Raw genomic sequence first — 17,168 nt, 5'->3', positions numbered from 1 at the left:
GGAGAAGTTTCTGGATCTTTCGCTCGTGCCGGGACGAGTCTCTTGCACGCGCTTTACCTGAAGCAAGCTACGCTGTTACCGTGACAACGCACGCACACACACACAGACAAAGTTGATCTGTATCACATAATGTCAACTATTTCCCCTGTATAATGTCAACTATTTCCCCTGTATAGCACAGGTCTGTATGAACAGGTGTTTTTAGCAGGGTTGTAGTGCTGCTGGAGCGGAGCTACCTCACTTTTCAATTTGAGAATACATGGAGCTGGTAAAACTATTTCTGGAAAATTCATTCTGATAAATAATTATAAATAAATGTAGTTACCGCTAAATTCCCATGAAAAACGATATAATGACAAACCAAATAAGTATTGTTAAGTTGCGTCAATTCAAATCTGGTATTAGGAACAAAAGAGGTCAATACACGTCTTCTAAAATAGACTAGTATTTTAATTAATGCAAAACCTTCAATGGTAAATATGATGTTCGTATATACGGGCTCCCTGAAATACCACGCAGGGCAGACAGAGAACTAATCCATTGTTACAGGTTCTCCTTAAAATACTCTGACAGTTTTTAGTTCCCGCTCTCTGCTGGGCCTATCAGGGTAGAGACTGAGCGTGGTTTAGACATACTCAGCCAATCCGTTGGCGCACAGGCTAGTCCCAACCTCTTGGCGCTCCACCGTTGCCAGGCATAAGTTCTTATCATAACAACCTGTCATGGTGAGAAGAGCCAGCTCCCCTAGACACCATTCCTACGTCCAAGGAAGGTTCACAGATCACAAAGAAGCAGTATAGTCTAGTATTTGGAGACACAAATTCTTATCTCATCTTACCCCCTAAAACAGCTCCTCACATGAATCACAGCTTGCCAGGTGAAACAACCCACATCAGCACAGTCCAGACCCTCCATGCCTTAATCATTAATGCATTCTTTCTAAGTTAGTCATCCCATCAATTATGAGAATAATAAATCCCCACAGTATGTATAGGAGCCTATAGGTACAGTGGCTTCAGAAAGTATTCATACCGTTGACTTATTTCACACTTTGTTGTGTTATAGCCTGAATTCAAAATGGATGAAAAGTTTTTTTTCTCATACCGATCTACACACAATACCCCATAATGACAAATGTATTGAAAATGAAATACAGAAATATCTCATTTACATAAGTATTTACACCCCTGAGTCAATACTTTGTAGAAGCACAGTTGAGTCTCTTTCTAGGTGAGTCTCTAAGAGCTTTCCACACCTGGAACATTTGCCCATTATTCTTTTATAAGTTATTCAAGCTCTGTCAAATTGGTTGTTGATAATTTAAGTCAAAACTGCAACTCGGCCACTCAGGAACATTAACTGCCTATTTGGTAAGCAACTCCAGTGTAGATTTGGCCTTGTGTTTTAGGTTATTGTCCTGCTGAAAGGTGAATTCATCTCCCAGTGTCTGGTGGAGTGCAGACTGAACCAGGTTTTCCTCTAGGATTCTGCCTGTGTTTAGCTCCATTTACAAGCATACCCATAAGATGATGCAGCCACCACTATGCTTGAAAATATGGGGAGTGGTAGGTACTCATTAATGTGTTATATTGGATTTGCCCCATACATAATTTGTATTCAGGACAAAAAGTTAAATGCTTTGCCACATTTTTTGCAGTAATGCCTATTTGCAAACAGGATGCATGTTTTGGAATATTTTTATTCTGTACAGGCTTCCTTCTTTTCACTCTGTCAATTCAATTAATATTGTGGAGTAACTATAATGTTGTTGATCCATCCTCAGTGTTCTCCTATCACAGCCATTAAACTCTGTAACTGTTTTAAAGTCACCATTGGCCTCATGGTGAAATCCCTGAGCGGTTTCCTTCCTCTCCAGCAACTGTTAGGAAGGACGCCTGTATATTTGTAGTGACTGGGTGCATTGATACACCATCCAAAGTGTAATTAATAAATTCACCATGCTCAAAGGGATATTCAATATCTGCTTTTTTACATTTTTACCAATAGTTGCCTTTCTTTGTGGTTGAATCTGTGTTTGAAATTCACTTCTCGACTGAGGGACCTTACAGATAATTGTATGTGTGGGGTACAGCGATGAGGTAGTCATTCAAAAATCACAGTGAACACTATTATTGCACACAGAGTGAGTCCATTCAACTTATGTAACTTGTTCAGCACCCAAAATGAGTACCGTAACCTATTTCAGTCCAAGTCAAGCACTGTTCCCTGCTGCTCGTTGCGAGTGTGAGGAGGGTTAGCCACATGATCTTTATCACACCAACGAGATCTAGGATCCAAATTCACTGTATGTCTGCCTTGATGTTCTTAAAACTCCACGGACCCCCTCTTGCACAGTGGAACCCAGAACGATATGTGACCAGTTGGTTACAGCAACACCGTTCTGCCGATTAACCCAAACCAGAGTGGCCACTGCAAAGCCCAAGGAGCCTGACTCTCTCTGGAAGTTTCTGTAGCCCTGCGCCCAGCTTGGGATATTTAGCCAATATTGGCTATTGGTTGAGACGCAGGGCACATTCTAGCTTGGTATGTCAGGGTGGGCAATTGGAAATGTGAATTGGGCCATGTTGAAGGTAATAATGCATTAAGGTTATAGTTTATTGAAATGCATGAATACACCACAAGCTTGATTTTATGGCTGTTTTAAAACTAAATTCCTGTAATTGTACATTGCAATGTTTTGTGTTCACTACTTGGTCAATTGATTTGAGAGCATGTTTAATCTATGCAAATAAATTATATGAATTGATAGTTCATATCTCGGTGTTCATTTATTCTGTAATAGGGTATATTGTAACTATGGTGTTCAAGCTAATCAAATCAAAGTTTAAATCATACAGTGTAGTGTAAGTTACAATGAATTGCCTACTCGCAACTAAAGCTCTCCTCGCAGAGTGCAATGATATTAAGCCATATATACACACAGTACTAGTCAAAAGTTTGGACACACCTACTCCTTAAATTCCATTGAAACTGATTGAGATCAATCAAATGATTGGCATGCAGAGGCAGTTTGGAAGTTTCACTGGTAAAACAAATAATTATCATTCAAGATCGACAGTGATGATGGCCTATTTTGAAATCAGGTATGTCTAATTTAGTGATTGAGGGTATTAAAAATATAACATTTTCTTGATACAATATGTGTGGGTATAGAGGCAGACGGAGGATGCATTTTACATTCAAGGAATGATGCATTCAATTAGAGGATGCATTTTATGCATATTTATAACGATATAGAATGATATTATTCAACAGCCTACATCTGTCGGTACAAACTTTGATTGAGGAAATTATGACGTCATTTACATTTTTTGTTGTTGGTGTTCCCTTGCCTATATGGCACAACACCCACCGCTGATTTTAGTGTAAGCACAATCTTACAAACAGAAATAATGTGAGGAAAACATTTTATTTACCAACAAATGGGAAAACAAACGGTAAACAGAAGAAGAATAAATATTCCATCCCCTTAATCCACAACTTCTATTTCTATCCTTGGAATTAATTGAATAGACAACGTCTACTAGGGTTTAATGCTGGACTGGACCTGGTCCTCATGGCATCTACATGGTCAGCTCCTGCAAAGAAGAAAACAAAAAGTGGTTTGTATCTAAGGAGGTGCCAACATTGAATAGAATCTAGAACTTTATTGTTCAGATGGAACTGTGCCTGTCATAAGCTTAGAACATAGCAATCAAAGGTAAACATCAATTACAACTGATAGTACATTCACAACATAAGTGACAACCAATTAAATATACTTACCATGATGGCATTGACGATGTCGTTGTTGTTGTTCTTGAGTGCTCGTATAGCCTTCGCTCGAGATACGTTGGCTTGTGACATCACCAGCTCAATGTCCTTCACCTCCACGCCAGTCTCATCAACCTGCAAAGCATGATGGAACGCAGAAGTGAATTGGGAGGAAGTTCTAATAAGTCAATCACTTAGAATGGATTATCATTATATTGGTAGAGCACAATGAGGAAGTGAAAACTCCTGACGCCATACATTTATTCATTACTAATGTTTCATGATAAAAGTTGAGTAAACGTCAGAGGATGTAAATTGGAACAAGCCTGGTCCTAAATCTGACAGAACAGAGCTAACCAATCTGGGACCAGGCTAGGTTGGAACCAGCGCGAAGACCTGACCATTAGACGAGTTCGACCCTTACATTTAAGAAATTTAGCAGACGCTCTTATCCAAGCGACTTAGTTTTAGTGTATTCATCTTAAGGTACACTACATGACCAAAGGTATGTGGACACCTGCTCATTGAACATCTCATTCCAAAATCATGGGCATTAATATGTAGTTGGTCCCCCCTTTGCTGCTATAACAGCCTCCACTGCTTCCTTTCAGCAACAAGAGCATTAGTGAGGTCGGGCACTGATGTTGGGCGATTAGGCCTGGCTCGCAGTTGGCGTTCCAATTCATCCCAAAGGTGTTCGATGGGGTTGAGGTCAGGGCTCCATGCAGGCCAGTCAAGTTTTTCCACACCGATCTCGACAAACCATTTCTGTATGGACCTTGCTTTGTGCACGGGGGCAGTGTCATGTTGAAACAGGAAAGGGCCTTCCCAAAACTGTTGCCACAAAGTTGGAAGGACAGAATTGTCTAGAATGTCATTGTATGCTGTAGCTTTAAGACTTCCCTTCAACTAAGGGGCCTAGCCCAAACCATGAAAAACAGCCCCAGACCATTATTCCTTCTCCACCAAACTACAGTTGGCACTATGCATTGGGACAGGTAGCGTTCTCCTGGCATCCGCGTGATTAATCACTCCAGAGAACGCGTTTCCACTGCTCCAGAGTCCAATGGCGGCAAGCTTTACACCACTCCAGCCGACGCTTGGCATTGCGCATGGTGATCTTAGGCTTGTGTGCGGGTGCTCGGCCATGGAAACCCATTTCATGAAGCTCCCGACAAACAGTTATTGTGCTGACGTTGCATCCAGAGGCAGTTTGGAACTCGGTAGAGAGCGTTGCAACCGAGGACAGACTATTTTTACGCACTGTGCGCTTCAACAATCGGCGGTCCCATTCTGTGAGCTTGTGTGGCCTACCACTTTGCAGCTGAGCCGTTGTTGCTCCTAGACGTTTCCGCTTCACAATAACAGCACTTACAGTTGACCAGGGCAGCCCTAGCAGGGCAGAAATTTGACGAACTGACTTGTTGGAAAGGTGGCTGAAATAGCCAAATCCACTAATTTGAAGGGGTGGCCACATACTTTTCTATATACAGTGCCTTTGGAAAGTATTCAGACCCATTGACTTTCCACATTTTGTTACGTTACAGCCTTATTCTAAAATGGATTTAAAAAAAAAATATCCTCAGCAATCTACACACAATACCCTATAATGACAAAGCGAAAACAGGTTTCTCTCTCCATTGGTTTGACTGGAGAGATCATGTATGCTTTCTCTCCATTGGTTTGACTGTGGAGAGATCCTGTATATGCCCTCTCTACATTGGTTGGTTTCTCTGTATGAGAATTAGACCTTGTATGCCTCCACTGCTACCTTAACAAATGCCATGTATAATGATGCCATGTTGTTTTGGGCGTGTGGAAAAGGCCAAGACAGGGTAAACTGTTCAACTTGGAGAACAATAAAACATGTTGGATGTAAAATGAACTACACCAATCTTGCTGTGTGTGAAGTCTGTGTGTGTGTGTGTATTAAGAGTCTCCTAAATGCGACCTTCCTGTCACTGCTCTGCCACCAGGAAATGTCAGCCTACTGGGAAACATTTACAAGTGGTGTTTCCCAGGCAGCTGATGACCTGTAGCTGGCCTACATTGATGGAGGTGCGACAGGCAGACAGAGATGCCCAGCAGGTAACCATCTATCCATACATACATCTATGTGGTCCTCTGTAGCTCAATTGGTAGAGCATGGCGCCAGGGTAGTGGGTTCGATCCCCGGGACCACCCATACATAAAAATGTATGCACGCATGACTGTAAGTCGCTTTGGATAAAAGTGTCTGCTAAATGGCATATTATATCTAACTGTAACCCTAACCCCTCTGAAGAAGCCTAGTGTGCTGAAATGTCAGGAGGGCCTTTTTTAATTGACTTAATCTTTCTAGAAACTTTTAAATGAACCTTATGGATTTCAGCTGGGGACTCATAAAACTAGACAAAGGAAATCCTCCACACACTATTTTTGGGACCAAGTAAATTGATGCCAACAGTGGACAATTCCCAGCAAAAGCAACTCTACAACTCTCGTGGAGCATAGAGGGAGTATTCCCCTTGGAGAATCCAGAGTGGCACCGCTGAAGATTTTTTGTTGTTGCTTACGATAACAATCTCAATTTGAAGCTCTAAAGAAAAGGGGAATTCTTCTCAAAATCAAGAACACCATTCTCCCTCCTGCCCCACCTATTGTCCATGTATGAATATTAGTTGGCATCTAATTGAAGAAGCTAACTGCATCGCAGTGCTAGCTGTGCCACTAGAGGTCCTGGTTCGTGTCCAGGCTCTGTGGCAGCCAGCCGCGACCGGGAGACCCATGGGCGGCGCACAATTGGTCCAGCGTCGTCCAAGGTAGGGGAGGGTTTGGACGGCAGGGATGTGGGTTCGTTTCCCACGGGGGGCCAGTATGAAAAAGAAATAAAAAACATGTATGCATTCACTAACCGTAAGTCGCTCTGGATAAGAGCGTCTGCTAAATGACTAAAATGTCAATGTAAATGTAGAAATCTTTGCAAATATACTCGAAGTTGAGCTCAGGTGCATCCTGTTTCCATTGATCATCCTTGAGATGTTTCTACAACTTGATTGGAGTCCACCTGTGGTAAATTCAATTGATTGGACATGATTTGGAAAAGGTACACACCGGTCTATTTAAGGTCCCACAGTTGACCGTGCATGTCAGAGCAAAAACCAAGCCATAAGGTCGAAGGAATTGTCCGTAGAGCTCTGAGACAGGACTGTGTCAAGGCACAGATCTGGGGAAGGGTACCAAAAAATGTCTGCAGAATTGAAGGTCCCCAAGAACACAGTGGCCTCCATCATTCTTAAATGGAAGAAGTTTGGAACCACCAAGACTCTTCGTAGAGCTGGCTGCCCGGCCAAACTTAGCAATCAGGGGAGAAGGGCCTTAGTCACCCGATGGTCACTCTGACAGAGCTCTAGAGTTCCTCTGTGGAGATGGGATAACCTTCCAGAAGGACAACCATCTCTGCAGCACTCCACCAATCAGGCCTTTATGGTAAAGTGGCCAGACGGAAGCCTCTCCTCAGTAAAAGGCACATGACAGCCGCTTAGAGTATCATGCTGTGGGGATGTTTTTCAGCGGCAGGGACTTGGAGACTAGTCAGGATCGAGGGAAAGATGAACGGAGCAAAGTACAGAGAGATCTTTGATGAAAACCTGCTCCAGAGTGCTCAGGACCTCAGACTGGGGTGAAGGTTCACCTTCCAACAAGACAACGACCCTAAGCACACAGCCATCGCTGGAGAGTCCTGAAAATAGCTGTGCAGCAACGCTCCCCATCCAACCTGACAGAGATTGAGAGGATCTGCAGAAAATAATGGGAGAAATTCCCCAAATACAGGTGTGCCAAGCTTGTAGCGTCATACCCAAGAAGACTCAAGGCTGTAATCGCTGCCAAAGGTGCATCATCAAAGTACTGAGTAAACTGTCTGAATACTAAAAACCTGTTTTTGCTTTGTTGTTATGAGGTATTGTGTGTAGATTGATGAGGGGAAAAAAACAATTTCACAAATTTTAGAATACAGCTGTAACCTAACAAAATATTGAAAAAGTCAAGGGGTCTGAATACTCTGCGAAGGCACAGTGTAGCTAGGTGAGACAACCACACATCACAGTAAGTAAATGTTTTCCTTGACCCTCACCTCCTCCTCTTCACTCTCCTCCTGTACTGTGGGTGTCTGTGTGTTCTCCTGGATGCTGGACATTCTGTCTTCTCCCTGGACCTTGAACTTCTCTGCTGCTGCCAGCTGAGCTTGTTGGGACAGGTCCTCAATCTGGAACAAAAGGAAATTCACTTTCAGAAAACAGCATCGCAAGAATAATTTGAGCATATCTTTGTATAATTCATAGAGAACTTAAAATACATACTTGTGAAATAAATAGCTTATAAGGCATTTATAAACCATTAAGTATTGCATGTCCCATCTGAAATGAAAAGCTGCACTGTCAGATCCAACCAAGATTAAATTGATTAATGATTCTGCTAGTATTTCTGGTAACCACTTAAAATAGCATCACGTGCCTTGGCTTCCCCGAAGACAATGTACGTGTCTGATATAAAATTGCGTAGATTCCTACCTTAGCCTCTCCGAAGACGATGTATGTGTCGGAGGCGGAGCTCTTGTAGACGTCTGGCTTTGGGATGACAAACAGGATGTTCTTGGACTTCCTGATGGTAACCCTGGTTACACCCATCACCTGACGGAGGCCGAGCTTGGACATGGCCTGGTGTTGACAGAGAAGATGATTATATTTTGTCCATAGGACACTATAGTAGCTAATCAATTAACATATTGTCTGTAGGAAACATATTGTCCAAAGGAAACTGAACTGAAAGTCATTACAACTGAACCATTTAGCATATAATTGTGTTTTTACACTGGGTAAAAAAATATAAGAATTTCCCTTAGACTTAAGAAATGATGTCCTTATGGCATCATTCCCCAAACATGAACTTTTCATTATGATGGTAGTTCAAAACAATGTTGTGTAGTATAGCAGCTCATTTTCAGCACAACCTCAGAGCAAAACAAGTAATTGATTTAGCAAATCATTCGGAGAAGTAGCTGGTCCATGGAGCAAATGTTGAGAACATTGCTTTTGGAGTTTTCAATGGGTTCTAGGGAAAAAGTAACTGATTGTTGTGGTACTTCAGGGGCAATTAAATGTACTCTAGGAACATTTGAATTAACATAACTGACCTTTCTAGCTTTCTTTTCACTTCTGCTTTGTTTGGCTTTGCTGACTGGTTCCTCATCGATCTCAGCTGCTGCAGCAAGCTGAGGAGAGAACAATAACAGGTTTGTAAAAATCAGTTATTCTGTAAGCTGGACACATTAATCAGCAGGTTGTTATTTATCGTCATGACTCATGTAGTGGAGGCAGCTCTGCGAGAGGTCACTAGCTGGCACAGCCACAAAGTCATACAATCAGACTTTAAACCTAACCTTAACCCCAACCACACTAAACCCTAATGCCTAACCCTAAATTAAATGAGCACTTTCTTTTCAGGAATTCTTACGATATAGCCAATTTTGACTTTGCAGCTGGTCCATCTAGCGGAAATCGCTCAGTTCTGCCTCCAGGGCAAGATTCATGACAAACGCCAACCTGCCATTTATCAACTGTACATTTTAGTCATTTAGCAGATGCTCTTATCCAGAGCGACTTACAGTTAGTGAGTGCATACATTTTTCATACTGTACAACTAATAAACAATTGATGGAGACAGGGGTTAATAGGTGGTTGCGTTAACGGGGAAGGGTGTTAAGTATATTAACACAGTATGAAAATGTATGCACTCACTAAAACTAAGTCGCTCTGGATAAGAGCTTCTGCAAAAAAAAAAAAAAGGGTCAAAATCAAGTTAATAAAAAGGGGACACACAATGTCCTTTTTATTTACAAGAGGGATTCCCCCCCCTCCTCCCTCGATATGACCCCTGGGAGTAGGTGAGCAGCACCCCCTGGTGGCCCCTGAGTGTAGGGGAGCAGCACCCCCTGGTGGCCATTGGCCATACTGTACCTGTGCCTGCTGTGTCTGTGTTGCGTCCTGCTCCTCCAAATCTGGTACGGACTCATCACTGTCGGAATCTGTGCCAGACCCTAGACACCATCAGATACATTCCATTTGAACATGTCACATGGTCACAAAATACCACACAATCAGTTCTTTAGTATAACGTAAACAAAACAATTTACATTAAGCAGAAAAGGCATCTAAGGGAAGGTAATTATGTGGTGATATAAGGAGTCAACTTGGTTACAATCACATTCAAATACACTCATACAGTTCCCTGGGACAGTTAAAGGACATTGTATTAGTGCAGCACTTCCCAAACTAGAGGTCTCGCCGATTTGAAAATGAGGTCGCGAGAGAAACAAAACAAAAAACATTGGGCTTGGTTCATAGATCCGCGGTTACGTCAGTAACCTCCGGTAGCCACTAGATGTGGTTGTGATACACAGATCGGTTTCTGTTTTCTTCAGAAAAATGTGGCTCTCTTTTGAACGATTTAAGCTAAAAAAAATATTATGACCCCGTCACTGAAAGATACGATTCTCAGGAACACGGACGTGTCTTCTGTTTCCTTCTACAATGCCCACAAGCTGCAGGACTCATTAGAACAGAGTGGACAAGACCAGGCAGTTAATCAGACTGGTGGGAAAATAACATCAATGGCGTTCTTTTCTACACAGATCATACAAAATTATTGCCTGATGATCTTCTGAACTTCCAAATACCTTTCTAATGCATTTCAGTCACTTCAAACAATGCTTCCTTCAGATTGAAATACTGTCAAAAATACTGTCAGACTGATTTGTAATAGACTGTCATAGCCCAAATAAAATTGTATAAATGATATCAAAATGGGGTCGTGGCCCCAAAAAAAGTTTGAGAACCCCTGTATTAGTGACTGGACCGAAATATACATTGTTGTGTTAAAGATCAAATGTCAAAACAGGTGTGTGCAGGTCATTGACGACATTCGAAGTCTGACTGCTGGTTTATGTTATCGCCAATCAAGATGTGAGAGGTCTTTGTCCATAGGAACTCTGAAGACTGCACCACTGAAACAGTAACATACAGCACAGGTGAACTCATTTCTTAACACACGTTTACATCTTAACCACTGTGAGAGCTTGCAAGTCAAATACACATTTTGCCATTGGTCAGGTTTTGGTCAGCACTAATGGTTGCCACTACAGAAGCCAAGCAAAGGGTGGATTTTCTAGAGTGAGGATGAACCAAACATAGACTGTAGGAATAAACATAGTTAGACAACCATTCAAAAAAAGAGACCATCCCAAATAGTCAGAATTGTCTATATTTTACCTGCTGTAAAAAAAAAAAAATCCTGTTAGTGCTATGTTAGTGACTGAACAAATACTTACATTTTACCCCAATGTATCCGATGAAGATAGAAATTACCTGACCCTAAATTATGCATACTAATATTGTTAGTGACATTTTAAAAAATTGTCATGCGAAGCAGGCCAATGTGGATTCATAATACCCTTGTTGTTGTTGTTGACCACTGGCTTTACCACAATGGGCTCTGGATCTGGTGAAGGCTCAGTGATAAAGATGGAGGTGAGGTAAGGAGGGGGGGAGGGTTTGAGGGGTGAGGGAGACTCCACTGGTGTGGGTGGACGGGGGAATACGGGTGTGCCGCCGCCGGGTTCGTCTAGTGGAATCAGTGGGGTGACAGGGACAGGGGATAGCCTGGGAGGAGAAGCCGCTCGAGGTGCTGGTGTTTTAGGAAGGACAAACACCTCCACACCAGCGGGGGCAGTAAAGGGAATTGGAGGGGTTTCCTTTTCGAATGGAGATGGAGGAGACTGGAATACAGTGGTGGGAATATTTTCAACGGCGGGACGCTCAGCAGCAGAAGCTTGGAGAGGGGCAACAGTGGCAGCAGCAGGCATATCATCCTGCTTCTCAGCTGGCGCTTTAGCAGCCACGTCTACGGACACCTGTTCAGCTCGGTCGTCAACTGCTGCAGACTCACAGGGCAGCTCAGCCTTCACAACAGAAGCCTCAGCAGATACAGCTATAGCCTTATGCACCTGGTCATTTGCTTGACCTTCTGTAGCTCTCCGAGGGGGCAAAGCAGTGGAGAACGACATAGGTGCAGGAGCAGCATGTTCGCAGAACACTTTAAAAGAGAAGGGGCAGGCTTTAACAGGCGACGTAGCCAATGGAACGTCCGTCACTTCTGACAATGAGACCTGAGCTGGAAAGGCAGTAGCTTTAGTGGTTGTGGAATCCTCAGGATGGACAACTTCAGCCTTGGTGGCTACTACAGCTATGGAAGGAGCTGCTGGGGCTGGGGAAAAGAGGACAGCATCTTCAGTTAGGAAGGCGGCGGCAGTGACATCCACTTGCTGAGCGTACGAGGCAGAGGATAGTTCCGTTGAGGATAGAATAGGAATGGCAGGGGGTTTGTGAAGGTGTGAAGCAGCACCAGACATGGTGGGAGGCAATGGCCTGGCATTAACTGGTGCAGCGGGGTTAGAGTTGGTTGGTTGTAGAGCTTCAGGTAACAGCGCAATATTGTTAGATTCAGCTGGCAGCTGTGGAGCGTCAGCCAGAGGGGCAGGTTTAGGTTTAGTAGGCTCTAGTTGTACGTTGGACCTAGTAAAACTCTCAGCATTCCCTGGCTCCACGGCTTTTATTACCTTGGGTTGTGGGGTGGCCTGGTGCTTGTCGGTGCCACCAAGAGGAGAGCCGACAGGGGGCGAGGCCAGGGGTGAAGAGGGGGGAGTGGAGGAGCAGTAAAGAGTGGAGGGAGACTTAGGAGAGGAGGTAGGGTTGGTTGGAGATGGGCGCTTGGTGGTGAAAGAAGGCACAGCTTTGGGCGAAGAGGACAGAGGAGGCGTGGTCCCAGTTTTTAGGGGGATAGGGGGTCTGTTAGAACAGCACGGGGGAAAGGAGGAGAGCACCTTGGAAGCAGAGTCTAAAGAAAAGACAGGATGTCAGTTGGATTTGGATAACAGTGACTGACAAGTGGCAATGTCATAAGAGAATGTTGAATGTCAGCTCTAGTAGACTGGCAGCAGCTAATGGGGATCCATAATAAATACAAATGTCAATGACAAAACCTGACTAGTCGGTGCAAAAAGGGGTTGCAAAAGATTTGTCACACTATACAGCGATTGACAACAACATAAGAGCATGTTCAATCTCAAGAACTACAGTCACTACATTATTCACATTTTCGTCATTTAGCAGACGCTCTTATCAGAGGGACTTACAGTTAGTGCATTCATCTAAAGATAGCTAGGTAGGACAACCACATCACAGTCATAGTAAGTACATTTTCCCTCAATAAAGTCAGCTAGTAAGGGGGGGGGGGGGGGGGGGGGAGTCAAGTGCGAGTATTAGTTCACGAAAGGCTTTGGGTGGGGGGTGGGGGGCATAAGGAGTGGCAAAGGGAATTGTTTCTTTAAGTGACAATGCATGTTAGTTACACTTAACTAGCATACAAATGTTACAGTAAAGAAAGCACACTGTCAACAGGCAAAGAACACACAGGTTATTGTGCACTGCAACGCAAACTACTAGCAAGGACAACCAGCTTCTAAAAAAAAAAAAAAATGGTTCTATAGACCCACAGCAGCCACAGCACAGCACAGTCAAAACTACCCTGTGCCAGACTGGCACGAACCTGACAGATGGTTAAGGTGATTTAGAAATTGTGTAGTTAGTGATCATTGAAATTCCCAACTTTAGACCGAAAAAGGTGACCCTTTCAGAAAGAAGACTAAGGTCATTGTTGATTCCTTTAGCACTAAAGCGCAAACATCATTTAAAATTTTAACCAACCAAATTGGCATAAGAAAAGCACCTAGAGGGAGGGACAGTTTTCATTAAGTTCAAACACATATAACCCACCTGAATGAATAGCAAATGACCTGGAATGACCATTAACATCCTTAGTCCGGACCTTCACCTTGGGTTCCTCGCTCTGAGTGGCCACTTCGTTTTGTTGGACCGCAACGCTCACAACCTCAGGGGCTTCAACCACTTCAGGTGCCACAGTTGCTGTAAGATATTCTGAAGCAGTTTCTTGCTCTTCTGTGGTGGCTTCAGGAACTGCCACTACTTGACTAGCTTGTTCTTCAACAGCAACCTCCGGTGCTTCAACAGTTGGCTCCTCAGCGGTCACTCGGTCTTCCTCTGGCACAGCAGCAGTTTGGTCTTGGGTTGTTGGTTCTTCTTTAACAGGACTAGCAATCTCTTCTTCATTCAGCTTGTCCTTAACCTTCTCAGTGTGATCTTGAACTGCTTCGGCAGCTACAGTGGGGCATGGATCAGCCATTTCCTTGGTTACCTCGGGTAGTGAAACTGGTTTGCCGATACAACTCCCATCGACTCCCAACACTGGGAATCCAGGAAAAGAGTAGGAGTAGAAAGGGGAAGTTGAAAGAGTAGGGGGGGAGTCACAGCGACATTAAAAGCTGCAACCCATGTTGGGGAACACATATCTATACAAATGTTATAAAAAAGTGGGATACTGTTCCAAACTAGGGAGTGAGAGATTCTCTCTCCTTAAGAATAACTATAGGCGAATCAAGACCGGGGCTGAATTTAGTCCAAATTCATCTTAACAAGAAATTGGAGAAACCAATACTACTGTTGAGAAACAACTCCTCCAACATGTACTAACGGAACTACAAGACGTACTGTTTCTACACACAGAAGAACAGTAAAAATGTAGACCACCAAGTTGTGCATGATGATCCCAATGTGAGTCTAATCGTGACAGTATAAACAGGAGTCTTTGTGAGAGTGTTTGTTACAGAGATAGTGAATATTTGTATTCCCCTGCCAGTCTTATCATGCAGTGCCCGCATTCAAGTGAAACCCCTTGGGACCCATCATCTTTCAGTACACAGACTGAAGAAGCGAGTACAAAATATAGAGTCTATTAGGTTTACCATTCAAGAGATGTTCTAAGGAAGTGAAGGAGGAGACTAATCGAACATGCTTTACCTTGAGTAATATTTAGGCTAGATCAGACAGGAAGTGGAAGGAAATTAAGGGCGCGTTCGTAAATTCACTCTGGCCATCTCCTCCGATTTCAGAGCACTCTCGTCTGAGTGTGCCAGAGTGCAGAATAACTGATTAATTTTCGAACGCTCAACACCCGTTGAATATGGCCGGTGTCAGTAAACGTCGGCAAAAAAAAACGTATTTAAATTGTTGCCAGCAGCACAGTTACAGTCGCCAATGCTCTAGATAACTTGAAAACAGCCTAACCAGCTCTGCAAGGGCAAGTAAAATGCTCTGAATTTACAAACTGACAATCTGACAACGCTCTGAATTTACAAAACGCCCAGAGCGCACTCACAAATTGAATTTACGAACACACCCTAAGATTGATGAAAGATGTAGTTGAATGTACAGCAGTTGAGGAACCTTTGAGTTGAGCATTTTCATTTAGCATGAACAATTCCAGTAGATTAGTGATTCACAAGCCATTTTACTTATAAACATGACAGATTACATTTAACATTAGGCCTACATCAGATTCAGATTATAATTCGCCCATTATTGTGAATGGATAATGACCACTGGTAATCCAAGCATCGTATAGCATATTGAACAGAAAAATAATCCAGTAATTTAGCAAATATTTCTCACCGGTAAATGTAATAGCTCAAATTCTGAAAACTCATTCGTGAGGACATCACTATGCTTTCTCATTGCCTTTTTGAATAGGCATTCACGACAGATATTTCTGGGGGACAGATTATGTTCCATGCAAGACACCACAAGAAAAAGTATAATGGCGTATTAGTTTGTCCATTACACCCCAGTCCCAAGACAAAACTCATACAGCACAGGTGAGTACAGTAGAAAGAAACCTCAAAGTACAGGTGAGTACAGTAGAAAGAAACCTCATACAGTACAGGTGAGTACGGTAGATGTTTTAGAGTCCTGGAAACAAAAACAAACCCTGTTGGATTCTATGTTAGAGTTTAATTGAGATTACACACAAGGTTAGGTCTAGCATGATCAGAGTAAAGAAATGCCATTTTGACAAAATAAAAACCGATTGTTTACTAATTTTGCTGTTGAGTTCCAGGACCCCATATGTGGAAAAACATATCATGCCAGGTCAACAGACTGCCTAAAGGACAGTACAGACACATTGAGAAATATAAATAAGATACTAACCAGTCTCAGCCTGTGGCAGCTCCATCGCTGGGCCTGTCTCTGCAGTGGTTTCACCTGGCATGTCTGTCAACAAAACAAAACAAAACCTCTGGTCAGAGGTAAGGGTGTAATAATGTCTAAATGTGAATGTGATTGAAATGGGTAACAGGTTTGGCAACGCTGTGTTTGGATGGGCAAAGCCAAGACATGACCCTTGAATGACAAGCCGCGAAATATGGAACAACTAAACGGTGTAACTTGAGCTACAGTACAAGCAACTGTGTCTGTGGCATACATGAACATGATAGGGCACTGCAGAGGTAATAACTAAAATAGCTAACTACAGTAACTATAGCGGTCTTCTAAATGAAAATGTTAGAACTGCCTGGATTCCAACCTAGAATTTCATGACGCAATACAAGGTATGGGGCAAACTTTGCTGGTTTGTTGTGTTAGCTAGCTAACCAACTGGCTGGTTGGCTTGTTAACAAATTGACTTGTTTGCTTACTAGTTAGCTATCTCACTTTATTCACACTCTTGTTGCACATTTAAGTAGATGGCCATCCCACACCCTACGGAATGTTTAATAGGGTATTATGTACAAATGTTATTTGGACACTAGCTAACAGAAACACAGCTAGCTACCTAGCTCACGTTGGTTTCGAGACAAGAGACTGGCGTCGTTAGTTAGCTTGCTAGCGAAATCATACGAGATAATAACCATTAAATGTGAATTCCTCAGTAATACCAAACTTAAGAAGACCTATTTACGATAACTACCACATATAATGGCACACAATTCTAAGTTAGATGTTGATAGATTGTCACGAGAAAAACTTACTGTGATAGGAGTGTAGATCTAAGATGGGTGTAAAAAAAGAACTACAAGTACCAGAACGCCTGGCTGCAAGACAAAACTCACTCAACTTCCGGATTTATGCAAATAACCCTCTTAGAATTAGAATACAGCGACCATGTAAACGCCCAAGACTGGTGAGTATGCATGTATTTAGTGCATGTACTTCCATATTGTGCATGTGCCTTAGGTCATGAGCAAACACATCTTGATTGCCACACACAGAGACCCGCGTTTTGAACAGTGGTGGAAAAAGTACCCAATTGTCATACTTGAGTAAAGTAAAGATACCTTAATAGAAAATGACTCGAGTAAAATTGAAAGTCAACGAGTAAAATATTACTTGAGTAAAAGTCTAAAAGTATTTGGTTTGAAATATACTTAAGTATCAAAAGTAAAA

General features: G+C 42.7%; 1 protein-coding gene across 4 annotated transcripts; it reads right to left on the bottom strand.

The window, feature by feature from the left end:
- Nucleotides 1–3,411: 3,411 nt before the first annotated feature.
- Nucleotides 3,412–16,817, bottom strand: LOC311147730 (nascent polypeptide-associated complex subunit alpha-like). Of its 4 annotated transcripts, none has more exons than XM_084184496.1 (9): nt 16,754–16,817; nt 15,933–15,995; nt 13,644–14,132; nt 9,771–9,850; nt 8,948–9,025; nt 8,325–8,471; nt 7,889–8,020; nt 3,787–3,909; nt 3,412–3,599 (listed from the first exon to the last, which is right to left on the bottom strand). In XM_084184496.1, the coding sequence occupies exons 2-9, from the start codon at nt 15,991–15,993 to the stop codon at nt 3,585–3,587; spliced, it is 1,125 nt and encodes a 374-aa protein (XP_084040622.1). In that variant the 5' UTR covers nt 15,994–15,995; nt 16,754–16,817; the 3' UTR covers nt 3,412–3,584. The 4 variants fall into 4 exon arrangements, with proteins under 4 accessions (XP_084040622.1, XP_084040623.1, XP_084040624.1 ...); XM_084184497.1 differs by having other exon boundaries at nt 15,933–16,020; nt 16,754–16,798; XM_084184498.1 differs by lacking the exon at nt 13,644–14,132 and having other exon boundaries at nt 16,754–16,794.
- Between the last annotated feature and the right edge of the window lie 351 nt (nt 16,818–17,168).

This window comes from Coregonus lavaretus (assembly GCF_964263955.1).
Source record: "Coregonus lavaretus genome assembly, chromosome: 20".
In the NCBI taxonomy this organism is placed as follows: domain Eukaryota; kingdom Metazoa; phylum Chordata; class Actinopteri; order Salmoniformes; family Salmonidae; genus Coregonus; species Coregonus lavaretus.
The sequence above is the reverse complement of the archived record's forward strand: the minus strand, read 5'-3'. Positions and strand labels throughout refer to the sequence as shown.